General features: G+C 44.8%; 1 protein-coding gene across 4 annotated transcripts in view; it reads left to right on the top strand.

Annotated features, from left to right (window-relative positions):
• The window catches only part of DNM3 (dynamin 3), a gene marked incomplete at both ends in the record, with an annotated part of 508438 nt that extends 492652 nt beyond the window's left edge, over positions 1–15786 (top strand). For all 4 annotated transcript variants that reach the window (XM_080699096.1, XM_080699095.1, XM_080699094.1 and 1 more), the window contains one exon: positions 15717–15786. In XM_080699096.1, the coding sequence (XP_080555222.1) occupies positions 15717–15786 (70 nt within the window). The remainder of the gene's footprint in view (positions 1–15716) is intronic.
• Positions 15787–21979: the final 6193 nt, after the last annotated feature.

Below are 21979 nucleotides of genomic sequence, written 5' to 3'. Positions count from 1 at the left end.
CAGGCTTGTCGTAACTTTACGGCCACTTTCATGGGGAGTTTTAACATGCCCGGCACTGAAATCCTCTAGCTAACTCATGCCAACATACTATAAGCAGTGTCTGGGAACCTCTGAATCTAAACACGTCACATACTGACATCTCTTAGTAGCCAAATGAGCTCCATCTGGCTTACCCAAGGATGTTGCCAGGAGAATATCCCACTTTGGGTCTGGCTAGGATTTTCAGCGCAGAGGAAGGCAGGGCCATGTTGGAAAGGCGTGGACTGCGAGAGAAACAACACATCTATTGTCGCCACACTTCTTAAGTATTTAGATGACGTTTAGATGACATGACAACTCCAGCCCAAAATAGAATTCCTGCAACAGGGCAACATCCGAAGCCACAAGGCCCCCTCATCCCAGCAGGACCCTTTCTTTCTGGCCGCTTCTCAGGCACGAGGACCACATGAGAGGCTAAACCACAAATACCAAGGTCTCCCATGTCTTATTTTTAACTATTCCCATAAGAACTCAGAAACTTCCACTCCTGTTTTCCAGTCGAAATTATCGGTTCACATGAATCGTACAATAACACATTCTGCCCTAGGACCAGGAAAAAAATGTGCCATCAGTATGACAAGGAGCAAAGCTTTCAGTTGCTCAGGATGAAGGGCCAGGCAGGGCCTCCTGGCTTGAGAGACCAAGAGAGTTCCAGGTCTTTCCCACTGGGGATTAAATACCGGGCAACAGGGCAATTTGTAAACGTTCATCTTCCTGCTCCCATAGGAACCCAGTTAACGTGTAGTCTTATAGGAGACTTGTAAATAAGCTCCACCCTTTCCCTGCTCTTGTTTTTGTTGAAAGGCTAATCCAACAAGTGAGAAAGAGAATAGGGTAAAAACTGGATAACCGCAGTCTAGATGGGTAACTGCAGCGGCACCCCAAGGATATCCCACGCTGGGTCTGGCTAGGATTTTCAGCGCAGAGGAAGGCAGGGCCATGTTGGAAATGCAAGAGAAACTACACATGGGGATAAACTGATGGGGATGGGGATTTTGAAAACTAAGAGAAGGGAAGACGTTATGAGGAGACCTCTTGTGGCTTTGAATATGATTTAAAAAACGATCTCACACTGAACAAACGATTTGCTTCCACTGTGTGTAAACGTTACCTCCGTGTGTCTTCAGAGTCTCGGGAGGTGACGTTATATAACTAGACACATCTTCCATCTCTATGCTTAAATATAATATTCATCTGCAGCTGCTTATTTATCTCAAACTATTACTGTGCATTTCATCTCAAATGAGATCTTCCCTGAGAACAGGAGATGAGACTTTTGAAGGCCTTTTGCTTTCTTTCCAAAGGGTCTACAATGACATTTTTCCACTTGGGAGCGGCTGTTTATATAAGACACGTTCATTACCGTGTGTGTTTTTTAAGTTTACATTAGGATTATGCTCAAAGCCAGTTTTAAGAGTGAATGATATCTTTCTCTCAAGTAAATCTTCCCTTAAGTATCATGTTCAAGGGCCTATACCCTGAGATCTGTCATTTGAGCACCATTCACCAAGGAAAAATTTTAAAACCTGAGCAAAACACCTACTGACTTTTAAACAACTAGAATTCCTTTCTGCTTCTTAGTAGTGTTGGAAAATACTTTAATGACTAAGACAGTAAAACTGCACGTGAGGTAAGTTCTATAATATCTAAATTATTGCCTCTCAGGGTGGAGAAAGTAAGAAAACATTAGTGACCATGTTAACTAGAAAAAAACCACTGCGGTAATTTCCCTCTACACATCTAGGTCTGAAGTCAAAATAAAATCCATGCTCCACAAATTATTTGCATGAAAAAAGACTTAGAGTTTTAGTACTCAGGACTTAAAATTGGCCAGAAAAATCCCTGTGACTCCTTGAAAGACCTTGATTAACTTATTTAAATGCTCTATAGTTCGGTTTAGAAATCTGTAATGAAAGATATTAGTATAATTGCTTGATTTGTCTTAATATTTCTAACTCTCTAAATTACGCCATCACCATACTAATTATTATTTTTGTTTTTTGGTACTGGGGACTGCACCCAGGGCCATTCTACCTCCGAGTTACACCACCAGCTCTTTTTGTTTGTGTATTTATTTATTTATTTATTATTTATTTATTTATTTATTTATTTATTTATTTTGGTGGTACTGGGGTTCCTGGAAGCCCGTCTATCTCCGGGCTACACTCCCAGACCTATTTTATTTTTGGAAACAGGGTCTCCTAAACCAGCGCGGCTGGCTTCGAACCTGCGCGATCCTCCTGTCTCTGCCTCCCAAGCGCGGGGATTACAAGCGTGCGCCACCATGCCCGGCGTGTATTTATTTTTGAAACAGGCTCTTATTAAGTTTCTGAGTCTTGCTAAGTTGCTGAGGTTGTCCTTGACCCTACTATTCTCCCTCTCAACATCCCGAGTCCTGGGATTACAGGTGTGCATCACCACATCCGGCTACCATGCTAATGTTTAATACCTAAAAACCAATAAGCATATTGAAAGCTTATCTTAAAGCATGATATTTTTAAGAAACACACTAAAGTAGTATTTCACTTTTGCTTGAAACTTGAATCTGTGATTGATTACATCTTATAGATACTTTCCCTTCTTTTTTATACCTGCCCTCTCTGGCCCAGGACTTCTCTGCATAAGGCCATCTGATAGACACTGTTTGTTTATAGTCTTTTAACTGACTGAGTGATACATGGGGCAGCCATTGCTACTCTATTGTTCCAAAGTCCCCTTCCCAGCATGGCAAGGAGTTCAGTAATATATCCTAGAAGAATCTTTGCAATTTTTCAGTACTTTCCAAGTCTCCCAGGACTATTTGAAGTTTTCAGTTAAAATGTTACAATTCTGGCCACTGAAGCCTGCATTTCTGTTTCTATTTCTCCCTATGGGATTCCATACCACTTATTAAAAATTAAGGGGCGTTTGAAAATGTGAAAATCCGTAGCTGGAATAACCAAGGTAGCAGACTGGGGTTTCCAGCTCAGAAAGCAGTGTGGAGTTGGAAAGGCAAGCTTTTAGAATGTCCCTCCTCACCAATGCACGCCTCCTTTGGACCAGCATCCTTCTGGCTTCCTCTGTCTCTCAGCTGGCTCCGCCCCCATCATATAGAGCAACTTCTGCCGGACACCTGCCTTCTCGCTGTGCTTGGCAGCCAGTGGGATGAGGTAATGCGCAGAAGAAAATGTTCTGGCTTTTGGCCGCATGCACGTACCACATTATTCAAAACAGTTCTCTGTGGGTGAGAAGAGAGTTGCTTTGGGACCCCTGGTCTGACGTTCTGGAGGAGTCTGGAGGAACCAAACTGGAAACTTTTTTGATCCCTTCTAGAATCATGAAAATATAAATGGCATCTGCCCCAGCCTGACCTCTCAGGACTGTTTAGAGACAGGGAGATGTAGGGGAAATTAGAGCCTTTTGTTTATAAACACGCTGGCTCGACTTTCTCCAAGCATGGCCCTGCGTGGTTGTCAGGGCAAGTGCGTCCCCCAAAACAGCGCTGGGGGACGATTTCTTCAGGGCAACGGCCATCTTGGTAAGACAGATGCGGGAAGAACATATGGTTTCCGTAGATTCTCCGTCTAGACTGGCTTCATTTGGTGAATTTGGGTTGGAATGATTCTAGTTAAAAGTTTCTGCAGCAGCTCATATAAAAATGTTTAAATGTGGGCATACCATTAAGGTGTGCCTTATTGGCACAAGATTAAAAGAGACTGTTGGGAAATTTCCTTCAGGTTTAGTAATTCTGAACATCTCCCATGTGGCCAGGTGTCCCTTCCACCCCGACAGCATCGTCCAAAATGGAAAGGCTCACCCTGAAAACCCGCTAACTTAATCTCACACAGACCTCACTGTTCTCCCCAGTAAATTCCTTGTGTCCCATCTGGTGTGTGTGTGTGTGTGTGTGTGTGTGTGTGTGTGTGTGTGTGTGTGTGTATGCGCGCGTGCGCACGTGCACACACTAGAAAGTTCTAATTCTTTCTGCAGACTCTTTACATGGCCCTAGGGACGTATGATTTCTTGCCCTTTTAGCACCAATTTTTACAAACACAGCATTTCTCTCATTAAAAAAAAAAAAAGGCCCCCACAAGCCACGGAGTAAAAGAGGCTTAACGGTTAGGCATTTCACAGCGCCTTCAACCAACAATGAAAATTCCGTTTTAAAATGTGGTTTTTGAGCCAGTGTCAAAGACTCCGTTAGAAACAATATGATCCTTTCAGAGGGAAAGAATGACTTCGAGGCTTGCCCAGAAATCAGCCTGTGCTCCCTTTTTTTTTTTTTTTTTTTTTTGTGCAAGCGAAGGCTGCAGACCCTGGCCGGTTTAACTGCCCCGGGAGTAAGAGACGGGCTGCTGCCCCTGGGGGCCACTGCTTGGCTGCTCCGAAGACTTTAACTGGACTTACATATTTGTTCACTGACACAGCAGCTTGCAGGGCACAATGCCCCTCTGTTTTTCTCTGTTTGCTTTAAAATTCTTTTTGTTGTTGTTTTAAAGTTTGAGCTCTAAGGCATGCTAGAGCGCCGCCTGCTGGAGACAATGATATTTTTAGTCCATGGGACTGTGGTCAGCAAATGGTAATTCTTTGTCTCTGTTTTATGCTACTTGAGCTGACTTTAAGTGATAAGAAAAATATCTCGGGGCTCATTTAAAACTGGCCTTTTAAGCTGCCTGGTGTCCAGGTCGGGCAGGAATGAAATGCCGGCCACGTGACCTTTTCTAAGTCTTCAGAGTCCCATGATCTTTGTGTTTGTTATGGTTCTTTTTTTTTTTTTTTTTTTTAAGATGGAAAGTAAAGTTTTCTACCACTAGTTCCAGTTCCCTCGTTGGCCCAGTTCGCACATCATACCGGGAAGGCGCGTGTCTCAGGAAGGTGCATCTTTACCGTTGTCTCACAGCAGAAACCAACTGCAGGGCTTCCCGTGAGACTCAGAGTCTCCTCTTCCTCCCTGACCCTGGGATGTGCACCCCAGAAGCGGGAACACCCTCACCCCACGGCTCACTCTCAGCGCCCACTTCCCAGCCCTCCTCCTGCCCTCGAATGGGAGTGTCCACTCCTCCCTTTCCTGCACCTGGGTGAATCAAAAGCGGCTGTACCCCAGTCGCCACCAACAGGACATAAGTTCTCAGAGGCCTTTTGGGGGGAAAGGATGGAGGAAGGAAAAGAGGAAGAGAGAAAGAAGAAGGGAGGGAGGGAAGGAAGTAGAAGGAGGAAGGAAGAGACACTGCCTCGCCTAATCCAGTGGCCTTGTGCTTGGAAATATCTCTCAAAACCAAGCCCTCAGCCAGGTGTGGGGATGCACACCTGCGATCCCAGGGCTCGGGAGGCTGAGACAGAATGGTTACAGGTTTTAGGACAGCCTTAGCACCTCAGTGAGATCCTGTTTCAAAAATAAAAACTAAATAGGGTTGGGGGTATAGATCAGAGCTAGAATGCCCCTGGATTGAGTCTCCAGGATCAAAAACAAAAAACCAAGGCCTCCCCGGTGTAAGTTTTTCACACCCCATTCCTCTTACCTTCCATTTCTTTACACTCGTTTAGCTCATCCTTTAGCTTATCTGTCATCAATGATAAAGCACAGAGGCCCCCCCACAAAAAAAAAACCCTCAAAGGTCACACTTTCACACGTCACATCTCCACACACCTCAGGGTCCCCCGTGTTGTCCGTTCTGTGGCTTGATCAGGACTTGGGAAGAGATGAGTCATTTAGTACTTGTGAAAAAGACAAAGACATCACTCGAGTGTCCAAGCCCACAACTCTACCTCTGGCCTTCCTCCTCTGCACGTCCCTCTCCTACGCCTGGAATACAGTTCTTTCAATGTCGCTTCATCCCGATGTCCCTCTCCCCCAGCCTCCTTCCGCCGCTGGCTGGGACTCCAAGTGCCGGTCCTGAGCAGTACCAGGGTGGCCACCATTAGCTCCTCTCTCCCCACTGTGACAGGAAGTGCCTTCCAGACAGAGGTCATCCCTAACCCTTCCTTCCTTCCTCCCTTCCTTCCTTCCTTCCATCCATGCGTGTAGGTTACTAAGGGTTGAATCCGGGGGCACTCTACCTCCAAGATACACTCCCAGCTCTTTTTATTTTTTATTGTGAAACAGGGCCTCACTAGGTAGCTGCGAGTCTTACTAAGTTGCCGAGGCTGTAGCGCGATCACAGCCGTGCCCCACCACACCCGGCTCATCTCTAGCCCTTAAGCCAGGACCTTGCCATCGCACAGGGCTCGCTGAGAGAAGGGAACGCTATGGAAGAAGTTGGCTCGCAATGCTAGTCAAAATTTATTTTGGAGACAGCCCCAAACAGTGTATTTTATGAACCAACACAGACACACTTTCCTGTTCTATTGAAAACGTTGCCAGAGTCCGTGTCATTGTAAAATTCTTTTTGTAAATCGTGAATAGAGCAGAGTTAATGTGGGCAAAATCACCCTCTAAGCTGCCTTTATGCCACAACCACACAAGCGGGTCTGTCGGCCCCCTACCTTTGTGGGAAACCCAAGTCAGATATTTAGGATGATATAAAGAAACTGTGGTAAGGCAGATTAGATTCCCATTTGTCTCCAAGACTAATATATATGGGATATGACATGTTCGTGTCATCAAATAAAACTGTGGTCAATTTTCTCCTCATGTTCTTATTTCAAATTCCATGAATCGATTCATATTTTCCCAGTGACATAGATTATGAAATCATGGGTTAATCCTCACAGAGAAAAGAAATGCCAGGTCTCATGTGCAGCAGGAATCATATTAGAGAATTCTGTAATCCTTTAAATGGACCCCATATCTTAGTTCTATCCAAAATCCACTGCAGACTGTTCTAGAGCAGTATTGGCCTGGACAGGATTGCTCGGGTCCAGGAAGGCCAAAGGATGCTGGAGAGCACCCTGTCGTGTTTCTGAGGGTAAATGGCAGGATATTATCTTCTTTGTGGGGAAAAAAAAAATGACTGTGATAGCATTTTTCTGAACCTAGCTTCATACCTTCTAGATATGTAAAACTTATTAAGTGCTCGAAATAAGCAGCACGGTAGAAGCGCAGTACTGAAGTTTCTAGTGCCGTGAACCCGGGGCCATCCCAGCCTTCCTTGGCCCAGGCAGCCTGAGCAGTTTACCTTGGGGTCTGGTCCCTCAGTCTTCGCTTACCAGCTGAAACACTGCCCTCTGCAGGTGCTGGGAAGAACTACACATTGGGGAATGAAGTCAGTTCTCAGGAGGCCTAGAGTATGGCTCAGATAGTACGCGACACGTGCACGCTGCAAACTCTGAAGATGAAAAGACTAGAGATCCAAAGGGAAGTAAGACATGTAAATGTCCTGAAAATCAGATAGTGTTTTCTGTTTTTTTAATAATTTGTCCATTTTCAAAGAAACCATCTGGATATAGCCAGAAGAAAGGAGGTACCCTACTTTGAGTGATTCAGTCAACAAAGTTCTTCATTATGAGTTAAAACAATTTACATGTCTGTAATATCAGTACTCGGGAGGCTGTGTCAGGAGGACCCCAGGTTCAAGGACAGCCTTCGAGACAAGTAACAAGACTCTCAGAAACCTAGAGAGACCCTATTTCCAAAAAACAAAATGTAAAAAGAGCTGGGGATATAGCTCAGAGGTAAATTGTCCTGGGAATCCATCCCCAGAATGATGAAAAAACTGAGCAAGTTGGTAACAGATTTTAGTGACTTTTAGAAATCTGGGATGCATAATTCTCCCAGGATCCTAGACGTAATTAAGTCAACTGAATTTTGGAGATAGTTTCATTTTAGAGCTTCAACTGTACTTAACAAGTAGAACTCGTACTGTCAAAGAGGCCTGTTGCACGTCCTTTTTATGCTAATAACTAGTCTGCGGCAGACATCTCTAGAAGCATCAACCTTTGTGCACCATGTTTGAGGGATTTTTTTTTTTTAATTCGGATCTACCAAACTAATTAGACTGGGCTTCAGACGTCCCCTCCCCAAAGATGAGAATCTGGACCACAACACTTAGAGATGTTTTCTTTCTTTGCCATTTTCATAAACAAACCAAAGCTTCCCTAGGCAAGAGGTCGTTCCTCTGGGGAGGGACAGCAAGAGAGTGCTGTATGATTTGTTGGTCTTCCCAACATGAAGCTGAGACTGCTCGCAAGTCTGACTTCCGAAGGTATCAGAGGATGTCCATGACCGTCTCTTCACCCTCGGCAGGCTCTTCCTAGCTCATGCTCTTTGTGTTTTTACTTTATCCGGCAAGTGAATTGACTCGCCAATAAAGCAAGGTCAAAATTACTTATCATAGGTGGGCGTGGTGGCGCACTCCTGTAATCCCAGTGCTCGGGAGGCTGAGACACGAGGATCACAGGTTTGAAGTCAGCCTCAGCAACTTAGTAAGGTTCTCAGCAAACTAGTGAGATCCTATTTCAAAAATAAAAAAGTACGAAGGACTATGGTGCAGCTCAGAGGTAGAATACTCCTGGGTTGAATTCACAATATCAATAATTAATAATAATAATAATAATGCCACTAATAATAATAATAATTTACTGTGTCTGAGAACAGTGGTTCTCAAAGCTTAGTTTCAGGAGCAGCAACATCAGGGTCCATGTGGGAACTTGTTAGGAATGTCCCATTCCAGCCGGGCGTGGTGGCGCACGCTTGTAATCCCAGTACTTGGGAGGCTGAGACAGGAGGATAGCAGGTTTGTGTCTAGCCTCAGCTACTTAGTGAGGCCCTCTACAACTTAGAGCCTGTTCCAAAATAAAGAATAAAACATAGGTTGGAGTGTAGCTTGGAGGTAGAATGCCTACTAACACACACACACACACACACACACACACACACACACACCATTCCATCAGCAATGCTGGGTGGTGGCCAGCAACTCGGTGTTCAGAAGTCCCCCAGAGAATTCTGTTCCAAAGTATGGTTTGATAACCATCGTCTAAGTGCACAGAACTGCCCCAAAGAAGAGATTTTGGACTGGGTCCTGAGCTCTTGGTCAGAAAGGAAGGAAAGCTCTGTAGGCCAGGTCGGCCTCCCACTCACCAGTCAGATAATCCCCTCTTCCCATCCTAAGGAGCAATAAAGGCAGCCACAGAAAAATTAAGCCACTTCAGAAATCCATGTTCCACTACCTGGAAGCGAGAGGCAAGACCCTACATGACCCTAAATGAGCAACAGCCCCCACACCCACTAGCAAGCTAGCTCACCAAGCAGCCTGCCCTATGGAAGTTCCCCTGCCCCTGCCAGCCACGCGCCTCACTGCACGAACACCCAAGACCAGTGAGCCCAAAGAAGAACAGGTGAAAATTTAGTCCTTTTTCTAAAAACACAGTCTCACTAAGTTACTGAGGTCGAGCTCAGTTGCTAAGGCTGGCCTTGAACTTGCAATCCTCCTGTCTCAGCCTCCCAAGTGCTGGGATGATAGGCATGTACCACCATGCCTGCTTAGTTCTTCTATTCTTAAAATACAATCAAACAAGAGGAGAAAACAAATGATGTGGTGTTTTTTCTCTCTTATCAGTAAATCCAGTTTCTTCCCCACAATGCCACCTACCCCATGGTGTGGGTGTTTGACTTTGTTACAGAATTTGCCATTGTCCAAAACACTGTAAATGGTCTGTCCCCACAGCTACCAGTGCAGCTCCAAGAGTTACATCTTGCTCTTTGGTTTGGAAGCAGAAACAAGGTCATTCTATCACAGCTCGTTTGCAATAAACACTGAACGATGCAAGATGCCGCACTCTAGAATACTGGGCTTCTCAGTGAAACCCACCACTAAACAAAGCAACTGAGGAAAATCTGCTACAAAACAAATAAATTTACTTTTCCCAAAACAAACGTCTCCGGAGGTGAATGCCTTTGGAAACCCTTTGAATGAGTAAGACTTGGACCAGGGAGACCTTGAGCAGTAAACCGTCAATGTTTTCCTGGTGTCAGAGCTGGCAAACATCTTAGCTCTGCTTATTAAGAAATTCACCCCGGACAACTCAAGCCTTCTCTGGAATTGCTTTCTAGTAGTTTTCTATACCGATTGCTGTTTTTATTGTTTTAGAAATAAACTAACACTCGTTTCTTCCAGAAGGGCTAACTAGATGGTTCCTTAGGGTCTTTAATTACCAAGTTAAGTACAGATCTGGGCTTCTTTCATCTAAAATTGGGCCTCTTTCAACGATTTCTTAATCATTTTAAGATACATTATGGAAATTTCATCCTTGGCTCTTCCAGCCATTCATTTCTCCCTCACAGTTATACAGTATCTTTTTTGATCCTGGGAATTGAACCTAGGGGTACTCTACCTTCACCTGCACCTTCAACCCTTCTTAATTTTTTTAAATTTTGAAACAGGGTCTTGCTAAGTTGCTGAGGGCCTCGCTGAGTTGCTGGGGCCAGCCTCCAACCTGTGACCCTGCTGTCTCCTAAGTATTGGGATGACAGACATGTGGCACCCTGCCCAGCCCTAGGGACACCCTTAAAGAGCTCAAAAGTAAATAGGTTCCCCTGATTTCTTTATTTAGGGAAAATATTATGAGCCACGTTCTAGGATACAGTAATGAACAAGACGACAAGTATATTCTCCTGGTCTCTCTTCTCCCTGCCCCTGCCCACTACTGCTCTACCAAGGACTGAGGAGATCACTGAGAATTCAAGGGGCCACAAAAGTAGTTAAGTTTTTCTGTCCTCCACCCACCATCAAACCCTTCCCTTCGATGCCCATCATTCCATTTCCAGTTTATTTCACTCATCATAGACCCTGGTCCCTTATGGCTTCCAACTCTTATGGACACATTTTGCCTTACTTTGACCACATCGTTGGTTTCTCAAGCTTCTCAGAGTACACTTTCAGACTCTGGATTGCAGAATCTTACCCCATTGTTTCATGGAAAGGGCCGTGCTGTCGCAAAGCCACCTGCATATCTGTCCTACTCCACTTGTAAGTAGTAGAAACGCATACGATATGTAACTCAAAGCCCTGTGGCCTTCCATCTAACTGAGTCTCCTGTGTCACCAGTGGGTAAGCGGAGGCCTAGGGAGGCTTAGTGGCTTGGTGCTAGCACTTGGCTTCTGGTCCTGGACTTTGGCTCTGTCCACACACTGCCTCAAGAGTGCCGCGTTGCTGCCTCACTGGGCCTGCGTACCCGACCCGGCCTCGTGCCAGCCTGGCTCAGCCTCCTGATTAGCCACACGGCCAGCCACCCGCTGGGCCACTGTGCAACAGGTGCTTAGCCACTGCCCTTGAACCACAGGGTCCTACGTGCTGAATACACAGACACAGCAGGCCTGGTGTCTGTTCTCAAGGGACCTTTCATCTGTTGGGGAGCGCAAGCCATGGTGTGGTAAATAAGTGATCACAAACAGGGTGAGTGCTACGAGACCCGCAAAAGTCAGGAAGTAGTGAGGGGAGGGAAGGTGAGCCATGGCTCTTCTAGGACTGAGGGACAACATTTCAGCTGAAGGAAAAAGGATCAGAAGAAAGCCCATTTGCAAGCCGGGCATGGTGGCACACGCTTATAATCCCAGGACTTGAGAAGCCGAGACAGAAGAATTGCAGTTTGTGGACAGCCTCGGCTACTTAGTGAGGCCCTCTGTAACTCAGTGAGACCCTGTTTTAAAATCAAAGATAAAAAATATGGCTGGGGGTATAGATCAGAGGTAGAGTGCCCTTGGATTCCATCACTAGTACTGCAAAAAAAAAGAGAGAGAGAAAAAAGAGGCTCATTTGCATTCTCTTCTGTCTGCTTACAAGCCTTGGTCCAGTCACATTTCATAAAAACAATTCCCAGTCTACCCCGCCATGCGGTAGCCTGCGATCTATTTTTTCCAAATAGACCCCCAGTTAAGTCTGTGACTGAATCCTCTGGTACAGTTTCCCTCCTTCGAGTTTAAATTCTAGCCAGCTGTCTACCCCCATACATGCTTACTTGGCAAGAGTACATCTCTGTAGCTTCCCTGATCATTTGTCAAACTCCGTGAGGGTATGGAGTCTTATTAATTAATACTTATTCCATAGGCCTCCCAAGGTATTGAACAATCATACACTTTACAGGTAGAAATTCCAAATGTCTCAGTCCTGTATGATACTTCTGTTCTATTTCCTCTTGCCAGAGTCGTGCAATTGTATTATGATAAGGCCCGTGAACGTCATAAGCATCCCTAAGTCGTCTTACTTTCAGGGGTTAACTTTTATCTATTCGTCACCAGACATTTGCTGGCTGAATGGCAAGCAGTGAGCTCAACCTTTCACGGTCATAAGATGCGTAAGACACGGCCCACGTCCAAACAGTGAAGATCAGCTTCTCAGCCCAATCAGACGTCAGTGTGATGACTAGTGATCTAGGTCTATCGAGATGCCGGGGAAGCAGCTACCCCAGGACAGAGAAACTGGGCCAGAGAAGGCTTCTCTGAGTCTAGAAGGACACTGGATATTGATTGAAACCAGCCAAGCCAGTGGTGCCCAGAACCCCCTATAGAACCGTATCATCTAAGGAAACAGGAATTAAATGAGCATGTCCATTTTAAACAGCAGTGACCAATATTCTAGCAAAAGAGCAGGTGCATAAGTAAAAAGGAAGCTCTTCTTATCAGTAAGAAGGGAGCTGGGGCCGGGCGTGGTGGCGCATGCTTGTAATCCCCGCACTTGGGAGGCTGAGACAGGAGGATCGCGCAGATTCAAAGCCAGCCTCACTGGCTTAAGAGACCCTGTTTCCAAATAAAAATATAAAAAATAGGTGTCTGGGAGTGTAGCCTGGAGGTAGAAGGGTTTCCAGGAACCCCAGTACCACCAAAAAAGGGGAGCTGGGCATGGTGGCACATGTCTGTAACCCCAATATTTGAAAGGCTGAAACAGGAGGATCCCAAGTTCAAGAATAACCTCAGCAATTTAACGAGACTTTCAGTAACTTAGCAAGAACTTACTTCAAAATAAAAATAATAAAAAGGGATGCGAATGTAGCTCAGAGGAAGAATACCCCTGCATTAAATCCCCAGCAACAATAACAACCAAAAAAGGAAATTATTGAGAGTATTTTCCCCCTGAAGAACTGCCAAAAATTTCAGGTGGTCACAGTGGCTTCCTGCAGGAAGACTTGTTTGCTAGATTAAACAACTAATATTTATTGATTTTGGTCTTTGCTGTACCTACAAAGTTTCTTTAAGCACACTTTAAAAACCGAGTGCCAGCCAGGCGTGGTGGCACACATCTGTAATCCCAGTACTTGAAAGGTTGAGACAGGAGGATTGCAAGCTCACAGCCAGCCTCAGCAACTTAGTGAGGCCCTCAGCAATTTAGTGAGACCCTGTTTCAAAAAATAAAAAAATAATAGGGCTGAAGGTGTAGCTCAGAGGTGGAATGACCTTGAGTTCAACCTTCAGTACCCCAAATTAAATAGTTAATCAATTAAAAGAAAGTGCCCTTTTAATAATGAAAGTAGTATAGGACATTAAATTGGTTTGCACCTTTGCAAGAATGAGTTGCGTAATGGCCTCTTAGATGTCATGGGAGGCAGAAGGAACTTGACCGGTACCTGAGTGGGACCTGAGTGGTCCTCTTGTTCGCCACTCAGCAGTACCATCTCCTTTGCTTTGATTTTTCCTTGACCATCTCATTCCATTTTATGGCTTTGTGATTGTTTTTTCCCCTCTTACCTAGTATGGAAGCAAACCTGGGCTATGGCAGAGATAGCATAACTACTAGACAACGTAATTTTTAAACAGCATTTTATAATTATTTCCTTCAGATTTTTCTAACTTCACGTCTTTGTAGCTGAGAATGGACATTTGATTTGATCAGTTTGGTGCTTCCTAAACAGAAGAAAAGTCAATGGCAGGGTGATCATTCCAGAAGGAGCCTGTTGGGGGGAAAAATCTACCACAGAGATTTTTTTCTTTTTTATCAAAAAGAAAGGTTTCAGCAGGGCTTGGTGGCACACACCTATAATCCCAGTACTTGGGAGGCAGAGACAGGAGGATCCTCAGATTGAGGCCAGCCTCAGCAATTTTTTTTTTTTTGTGTGTGTGTGTGTGTGTGTGTGTGTGTGTGTGGTACTAGGGGTGGAACCCAGGGACTTTTCTACCTCCAGGCTATCCTCCCAGACCTAGTTTTATACTTTATTTGGAAACAGGGTCTCACTAAGTTGCTGAGAGCCTCACTAAGTAGTTAAGTCTGGCTTCGAGCCTGTGCAATCCTTCTGTCTCAGCCTCCCAAGCGCTGGGATTAAAAGTGTGCGCCATCACGCCTGGTTTCAGCCTCAGCAATTTATTGAGACCTTTTTTTCCAACTAAAATTTTAAAAATAGGGCTGGGGATGTAACTCAGAGGTAGAATGCCCCTGGATTTCATCCCTAGTTACCCCCATTCCCAAGAAAACGGGGGGAAAGAAAGGCTTTAATTAATGCAATATGTTGGGTTTCAGGGATATAAAAGTTATCTCAAGGTACTACATATAAAGTACATATACAAACTCATTAATACATTTAGAAAGTAATGTAGGATTCAGGGAATAAAAAACATTACTTAAAAATATTACAGTTCTGAGGCGGGCGTGGTGGCACACGCTTGTAATTCCAGCATTTGGGAGGCTGAGACAGGAGGATCCAGGTTCGCAGACAGCCTCAGCTACTTAGGCCCTTTGCAACTCAGTGAAACCCTGTTTCAAAATAAAGAATAAAAAATAGGGCTGGGGCCCGGCGTGGTGGTGCACTCTTGTAATCCCTGCACTTGGGAGGTGGAGACAGGAGGATCACGCAGGTTCGAAGCCAGCCGTGCTGGCTTAAGATACCCTGTTTCCAAATTTTAAAAAGTATAAAATAGGTCTGGGAGTGTAGCCCAGAGGTAGAAGTGTTTCCAGGAACCCCAGTACCAACAAAGGGAAAAAAATAGGGCTGGGGGTGTAGCTCAGAGGTAGAATGCCCTTGGGTCTTATCCCAGTACCACAAATTGTGTGTGTGTGTGTGTGTGTGTGTGTGTGTGTGTGTGTGTATTACAGTTCTAAAGCACGGTAGTAGTGAATCTCCAGAATGTGTGTTATTCAGCACACTCTGCTATCAAAAACACCATTGCCGATCAGGGAGTGATTAACACTCCCACTACTACTAATAAAACCTCTAAGCCCCAACAGGAACCAGAGCCCAGGCAGTTTGCTGAGGGACTCATGCTGAGCCAATCTGCACTTACTGCAGAGACCTCTAAAAGCCTGGATTTTCTGATTTCCTAGTGCCCTACAAACTAGAAGCACAACACTGAACGGAATGGAGAAAGGTAGCACCAAAGACAAGGAGAAGTGGAATGAACATTCCAAGAGAGAAGAGGAAGAAATTTCTATCATATAGAGACAAAAATTCACAGTTCTCATTGTCCAAGACTCAGGATACTCAGTTTGCTCACAGAGTTGCTATAATACGACAGGATTCACTGCATATAATCATTATCCTCTACCAGCCAAGATCCGTGCAGTATATTGCAGATGGCTTTCAAATGATTTTATATCTGTACTAGTAGTGGAAGGCATGACTTAGATTTTGAGAAAGATTTGCATGTGGAGAAGTATCTAATTCCCACTGAAATCTTCTGGGCGAATCCAAGGTTAACGTGAACATCGGGACAGGTGGGAGGTCTGGGCTGACCTGCCTCGCATGAGCATGTGCATGGGTGTGGTGTCTTTGGGGATGACACGCTGCTGTTCTGCCTGTTTCTTTACCTCTCTCTCTCTCTCTCTCTCTCTCTCTAGCCGGAGACCACCCCCATCACCAACTCGCCCCACTATAATCCGTCCACTAGAATCCTCCCCGTTAGACTAAACGAAGTGCCTGCCATGGCAATTAATCACTAACGATCATGCGAAAGCAACATGTCAGATAGCCGTCGCAGTAAATCACGAGTAGCCGCATGTGTGGACATCCGTAGGCAAGTAGCCAGTTCACTAACGCTCTCATCTCTGTCGCTCATGGACGTTGGACCTCTGAGGTTCATCTCTTTCACACTGCGCCCTGCAGAGGCTTTCTGTGTTGTAGTGGCCAACCTAGGTTTGCACAGCCGTCTTAAACCTTGGGTACCATTTACCTGCCCTTAGCGTAGATTTGAATTGTTCTTGACAAATTTTCCAGGCTACCTGCCAGGTAGCTCATTAAATATAACCCTGAACAGATATGAGACAGGTGAGCTTAGAACTAAGCCATATATATTTCTTTCCCCTCCTTCTGTTTAGGATGGAAAAAAAAATTCTGCCGTGTAGGACTCATGCTCCCTAGCTGATAATCACATGTTCAGCGCCTCTGCTTTGTTTTGTAAGACTACAAGGAAGCGATCTTCAAAGATTAGGATTCCTTGAGAGTAAAACTTTTGCAGGAACACCATAGTAGTTGGCAAAGGAAACAGCCGCACTGTTTGTTCTAGAGAGTTCTGCCCCATCCAATGTGTTTTGCTTCAGTGCCCAAAGTCTATGCCAGCAGCGACTTGGAGCTTGTTTGAGAGTAATCGGTCAACAGATTTGGATAGTTTTCAAATTCAAGGAAGAAGAAATATGTCACAATGTCTGGAAAAATTAAAATTTTTATACATTTATATATTTGTCTCCTGGTAGGTTACACTGAAGAATGACGTGGAGAATGTTTAATTTTTCTAGCTGATCCCAGCATTGGCATGGCTCAATATATTCTGATACTAAACCTAGATCATTGGTGTTATTATTTTGGTTGGACCAAAAAGAAATGTCTTGCCATGCTACTCGGTAATTCTGTTAAATTGTTTACGTGTAAATGATCATGGAAGAATACCTTTAAGACAGGTTTTGTGTGTCTGTTCTAGGCTTTCATAATAAATCTTTGAGGCTTACTATATGAGACAATCACATGGAAAGATTGGTACCTGGAATAGAAAGAAAAGTCTGTCAGAGATGCTGTGGTCCAAGACAGAGATCAGACTTTTACAGATGCTCCACTTGGGAGCTCCTATCCAGCCTGTTCCAGAAAATGATATTGAGACACTGAGATCCCAAGAAAATACGCAGTTTATAGAATGTCTAAGAGGAGTTTAGCCTGGGGTTAACAGTTCAGTCTCGAGGCTACATTTAGAACTACCTCCACCCAGATGATTAACGTGTAGGAAATCGCAGAAGGGGAGTGGAATTCTGTCTGCTAACTGTTCCCAGACAGCGGAGAATTCACTGGCTCGTGGCATCTCTGTGACATTATTTCATTTTCTACAGAAGTAAATCAGGCTTCACTAACTGAAATGTCTCCCTTTGAAGGCAGCAAGCATGATTTGTATGTTAACTTTAATTTCCTGTGCCCTGTATGCCCAAAGCAGATACCCATAAAGTAGAAAGCAAAAACCTTGAACCATTATTAAAAAGAGGACTTGCCAAATCTGAACGGTACTGTATTGAATGTCCGCTAAAGGGATACAGCTAGCCAGCTTACACCTGGCAAAACTCAGAGAGTACAAGATTTACAAAGAGGGCATTTTGACTCTTTAAGTTACAAATGACTGTATATATATCTGCCCTTTGTCCTCTCCTTCCTTATTCTTTTCTCTTTGGAAAAGAAAAAATTAACTCTGTAAATGAGACCAGTGTTTAACATACAGATCATATGTTAAAAAGGCGTCTTAGACCAATGGAAAAATGTTAAGTAAATATGCATAATCAAACAAACCATCTGTATGTGCAGCGAGCTCTTTTCCTAAAACTCTCCTTTTCTAGGATTGCTCTTGCTCCTTCCTGTGAATTCTCTGACATCGGGAGCTAACAAACCATATACTTCAGGGCTTGGCTCTGTGCTGAATGTGGTTTTGTATTTTGCTGTCTTTCAAAAATTTTCCTCTGATAGAGGAAAATATTGTGGACAACCACTAGTGTGTATTCAGATCAGCACAAACCAGGTCAAAGAAAACTGGAGATTTTTTTTTCCCCAAGCCTCTTTCCACTGATCTTAGGCAGTCATAAACAATGGCGTTTGTCTTCTTTGGCTTCGGCTTCTATGGTCCCACAGAAGCGCGGGCCCGGGGTCTACCTCTGTAGGTATGCGTGTGTTCCTTCTTACTCCTGAGTGATGCTAGTAGAAGCCAGTAGCCCTGGATTTCAGCAGTCACATGTGGGGACTTCTTCGGGCTCTGCAGTCGCGTCCCGTCGGGGTTTGCATCCTGCCAGCAGGAGCTGGCGCCAGGAGCGAAGGCTCTGGGACGGGCAGCGTTTGAGGTACAGGGTGCACCCGGGAAAGCGGCTCAGGAGGCTGTTTCCCATTCCAGTTTTCCTTTTGATTTTTTTTTTGGGGGGGGGCACTGGGGATTGTACCCAAGGGCATTCTATCACGGAGTTATACCTCCAGCCCTGTTTTACTTTTTACTTTGAAACAAGGTCTCACTAAGTTGCCAAGGGTCTTGCTAAGTTGCTGAGGCTGGCCTTGAACCTGCGATCCTCCTGTCGCTGCTACCAAGTCTCACTCCGTTTCTAACTGGTTGTGTAGATGCTTCTTAACATATTGCTCTGATGCTCCCAATAAAATTGAGGTAGCTCCATCCTGTCTAGCATAATACATAAAAAAATTTTAAAAACTGCTTTTAGTATTTGAAAAACTAAATGCTATGTGTTTATTTGGTAGATAGATCTTGCTCTGTTGCTGGGTGCTAAATCTTGCATGCACAGGACTAATTCGAATAACCATTTACTCAACTGGGGACAGATTATGGAAATAGCGCCAATCTAGCGCAGGCACGCTGCATTTCCAGAAGTCGTCTCCCAAGAATACCAGCCTGGATGTCGCTTCCAGCTGAGTCTTATCACAGAGGAGAGCAGTAGGGTCTGTTTATTAGCAATTTTTCTCTTTGTTGAGATACAAGCTCATTCTATTCCAAAACATAACCAAACCAGTTCCTGTGATGAAACTCTAAGCCTTCTGAATTTAGAATTAAAAAGTAGTCACACAGATCCATTTTGTGACTTTTCGACGTAGAACGTAGCCATAATTCTCAAATATGAAATGGGACCTGATACCAGTACGTGATTCACGTTGATGTTTTCCGGGTACAAACATATCTTCTCTGCATGTGTCTCTCTGAAGACAGCACACACAGAGTAAATTTGTTTCCGTAAGTACATGTATTTTGTGTCCCTTGAGATAAGTAGATTTAAAAGCACTCGTCAAAAAGAAAAATGGTGCCACAAGTATGAATGTGGTTGTATTGCACTGTATATAGATATGTGTATATGTTTGGGTGTACATATCTATGTAAACATGCGCTTAGCGTGTATGGTTGTGAGGCTGTGCTAACCCAAGAGAGGATCTGCGGTAGCACAAGGTAACAGTGGCTTGCTACTCACAGCATCCGGGAGGGATAAGAGTTTCCTAACCTCAGATTGTGTGCATTTTGAACGGCACAGGGCTCAGAGCAGGACAAAGCAACGTCCGCCCGCATCCCTGACTGAGGGATGCCCCGCTGAGGAGGGAGCACGTTGGCCAGATCATCCGATAGGACCTGGAAGGTCTGGAAATCTTCCTTTAAAATCCCTAAATAGACTTATAAATTATTTTTGGGTTGCTGAGCTGAAATCTAAAATGTTGTTATTCTATGCAGTCTTTAAAAAGTGTTAAAAAAAAGTGTTTAAAAAAAAAGCCAGAAGTATTCAGCAAAATAATAAAAGTAGTGGGTTTTCTGAATAGAATTGCTGAAAAGGCAGAAGAGAAGTTACCGGGCTCCTTGGAGGGAGATTATCCACTTTCCGGGGACATATTTTTTTCTCTGAAGTGGACAGGGATGTCCTTACCTGGAGAGCAGCCTCAGAACTGTTGGCTGACCTCAGTGCGAGGAGATAACGCGGGAGGCTCACGCCATCAGGGCTGGGGCGTCTCCCCCAGAGGACGACTAGCCGTGAGCTCAGAGCTGACACAAAGCAGCAGCTGGGGGCTGTTGGTCAGGCTGCTCCACGCTCCCAGGGAGCCAAGCTGCGGCTCTGAGGTCTTCTCGGCCGTTCTGCCTAGTGGGTACATACGCCATCACGCGATGCTATTTTTGAAGTGCATGTCGCACATGCGTTGCTATTTGTGCGTTTGAGTGTGTATGTGTGTATGTGTGTGTGTATATATGCATGTCTGGAAGAATGCGTGGGAGAGGGTGAGAGAGGAAACCCAATACTGGTAAACTGGTGAGGCTTCTCGCCTCTCTGCTTGAGGATTTCCCACGTGGCCCAGCTCAAAGTATCCATTTCTTTGTCATCCCTACCCTTAAATTTCTTAAACTTTGCTCCTAACTGTTTTTTCCGATTGAGGTGAAGATGACTGTCCTCTTTTGCATTGGCTGTGCCAGACTGTAAACATGTTTTTATCCGACCCGAAGTGCCACCGCTGTTAACGTGGTTTGCGTTCTGTGTCCTGTGTACAGACTCTGTACCGCCTGTCTCCGTTCCTTTCCTCTCCCTTTCTGAACTGAATTTCTCTTTGGCTGTTTGACCAAGAAGGAGTCTACACAAGCAAAGTAGTACCTTCTCTTGAGTGACTCGAAGCCAGAATGATTTTCACCGTCTTCTTGGTACTTTCTGGATCTCTTACTGCCGAGGTGTGGGCTCTGCGGATGGAATTTCTGAAGCAAATCTCTACAGCCTGTATCGCTCTCGAAGGTCACGTGTACCTGTTGTGACAATGTGACGCTGTATTTCTGAACCTGAAATAAATGATAACATTTGAAGGACCTCTGCCACTTCCTAATCCTCGTGTATCTCTGAGTCGTGTCAATGCACTTCAGAAACATCTGAGATGTTTAAAAAGTTATAGAGCTCTGCCGGGTATGGTGATGTACCCTATAATCCCAGTACTTGGAGCTGGGCGTGGTGGCACAGGCTCGTAACCCCAGTGCACAGGAGGCTGAAACAGGAGGATCTCACAGGTTCGAAGCCAGCCTCAGCTACTTAGTGAGGCTCTAAGCAACTTAGTGAGACCCTGTTTCCAAATAAAGTATAAAATAAGTTTGAGGATGTAGCCCTGAGGTAGAAAGCCCCTGGGTTCCATCCCCAGTACCACACACACACACACACACACGCGCACACACACACACGCGCGCGCACACACACACCCTAGTACTTGGCAGTACTTGGGAGGCTGAGACAGGCGGGTCGCAGGTTCAAAAGCAGCCTCTGAAAATGGTGAGACCCTGCTTCAAAACAAAAACTAAAATGGACTGGGGGTGAATCGCAGAGGTAGAGTGCCCCTGGGTTCAGTCTCCTGTTACACACGCACGCGCACACACGCGTACACAAATCTATGTTAAAGCTCATCGAGAAGAACTTAACCTACCACTTGTTTTCTTTCTTCCCTCGCCTTCCCGAGTCTTGGGGCTCACCCACGGAGAGATTACATTCTGGGCTGTCCAGTTACCTACATGATTGGTAAAGAAAGAAAGAGAATGCTCGGTGAGGTTGTCACAGGAAAAAAAAAAACTCTAAGTAAACCTTCCCAGGGATCTTGCCAAAGGAACGTCACCATCACACTGCGGCACTGAGCCGGGCGTGGTGGTGCAGCTTGTAATCCTGGGACTTGGGAGGCTGAGGCAGGAGGATCGCAGGTTCACCACCAGCCTCAGCAATATGTGAGGCCCTCTGCAACTTAGTGAGATCCTGTTTCAAAATGAAGAATAAAAAAATATGACTGGGGGTGGAATATCCCTGGGTTCCATTTCCAGTATTGCAAAAAAAAAAAAAAATGCAGTAAAAGGTCCAAGAGAATGAGGGCGATTCATCATTTTTAGTGATAATTGAGTCACTATTATACGTGAGTTAGGCCCGTGTTCCATTCGGAGTCTCCTCTCTTTACTTTTCGTACTGTGGTCAAACTATTGTGATGTTTTTTCAAAATGTTTAAGAAAACATAACTAGGAGCCATACTCTTGATGAGATAGATTTGCTGGTATAGCCATTACTAGTATGATGAGCTTTAGAAATTTGTAGAAAACCAGAATCAAAAGTTAATGCTCCAAGCTGGGTGTGGTGGCGCACGCTTGTAATCC

The sequence above is a fragment of the Muscardinus avellanarius genome (genome assembly GCF_963383645.1).
Source record: "Muscardinus avellanarius genome assembly, chromosome: 7".
NCBI lineage: Eukaryota > Metazoa > Chordata > Mammalia > Rodentia > Gliridae > Muscardinus > Muscardinus avellanarius.
The sequence above is the reverse complement of the archived record's forward strand: the minus strand, read 5'-3'. Positions and strand labels throughout refer to the sequence as shown.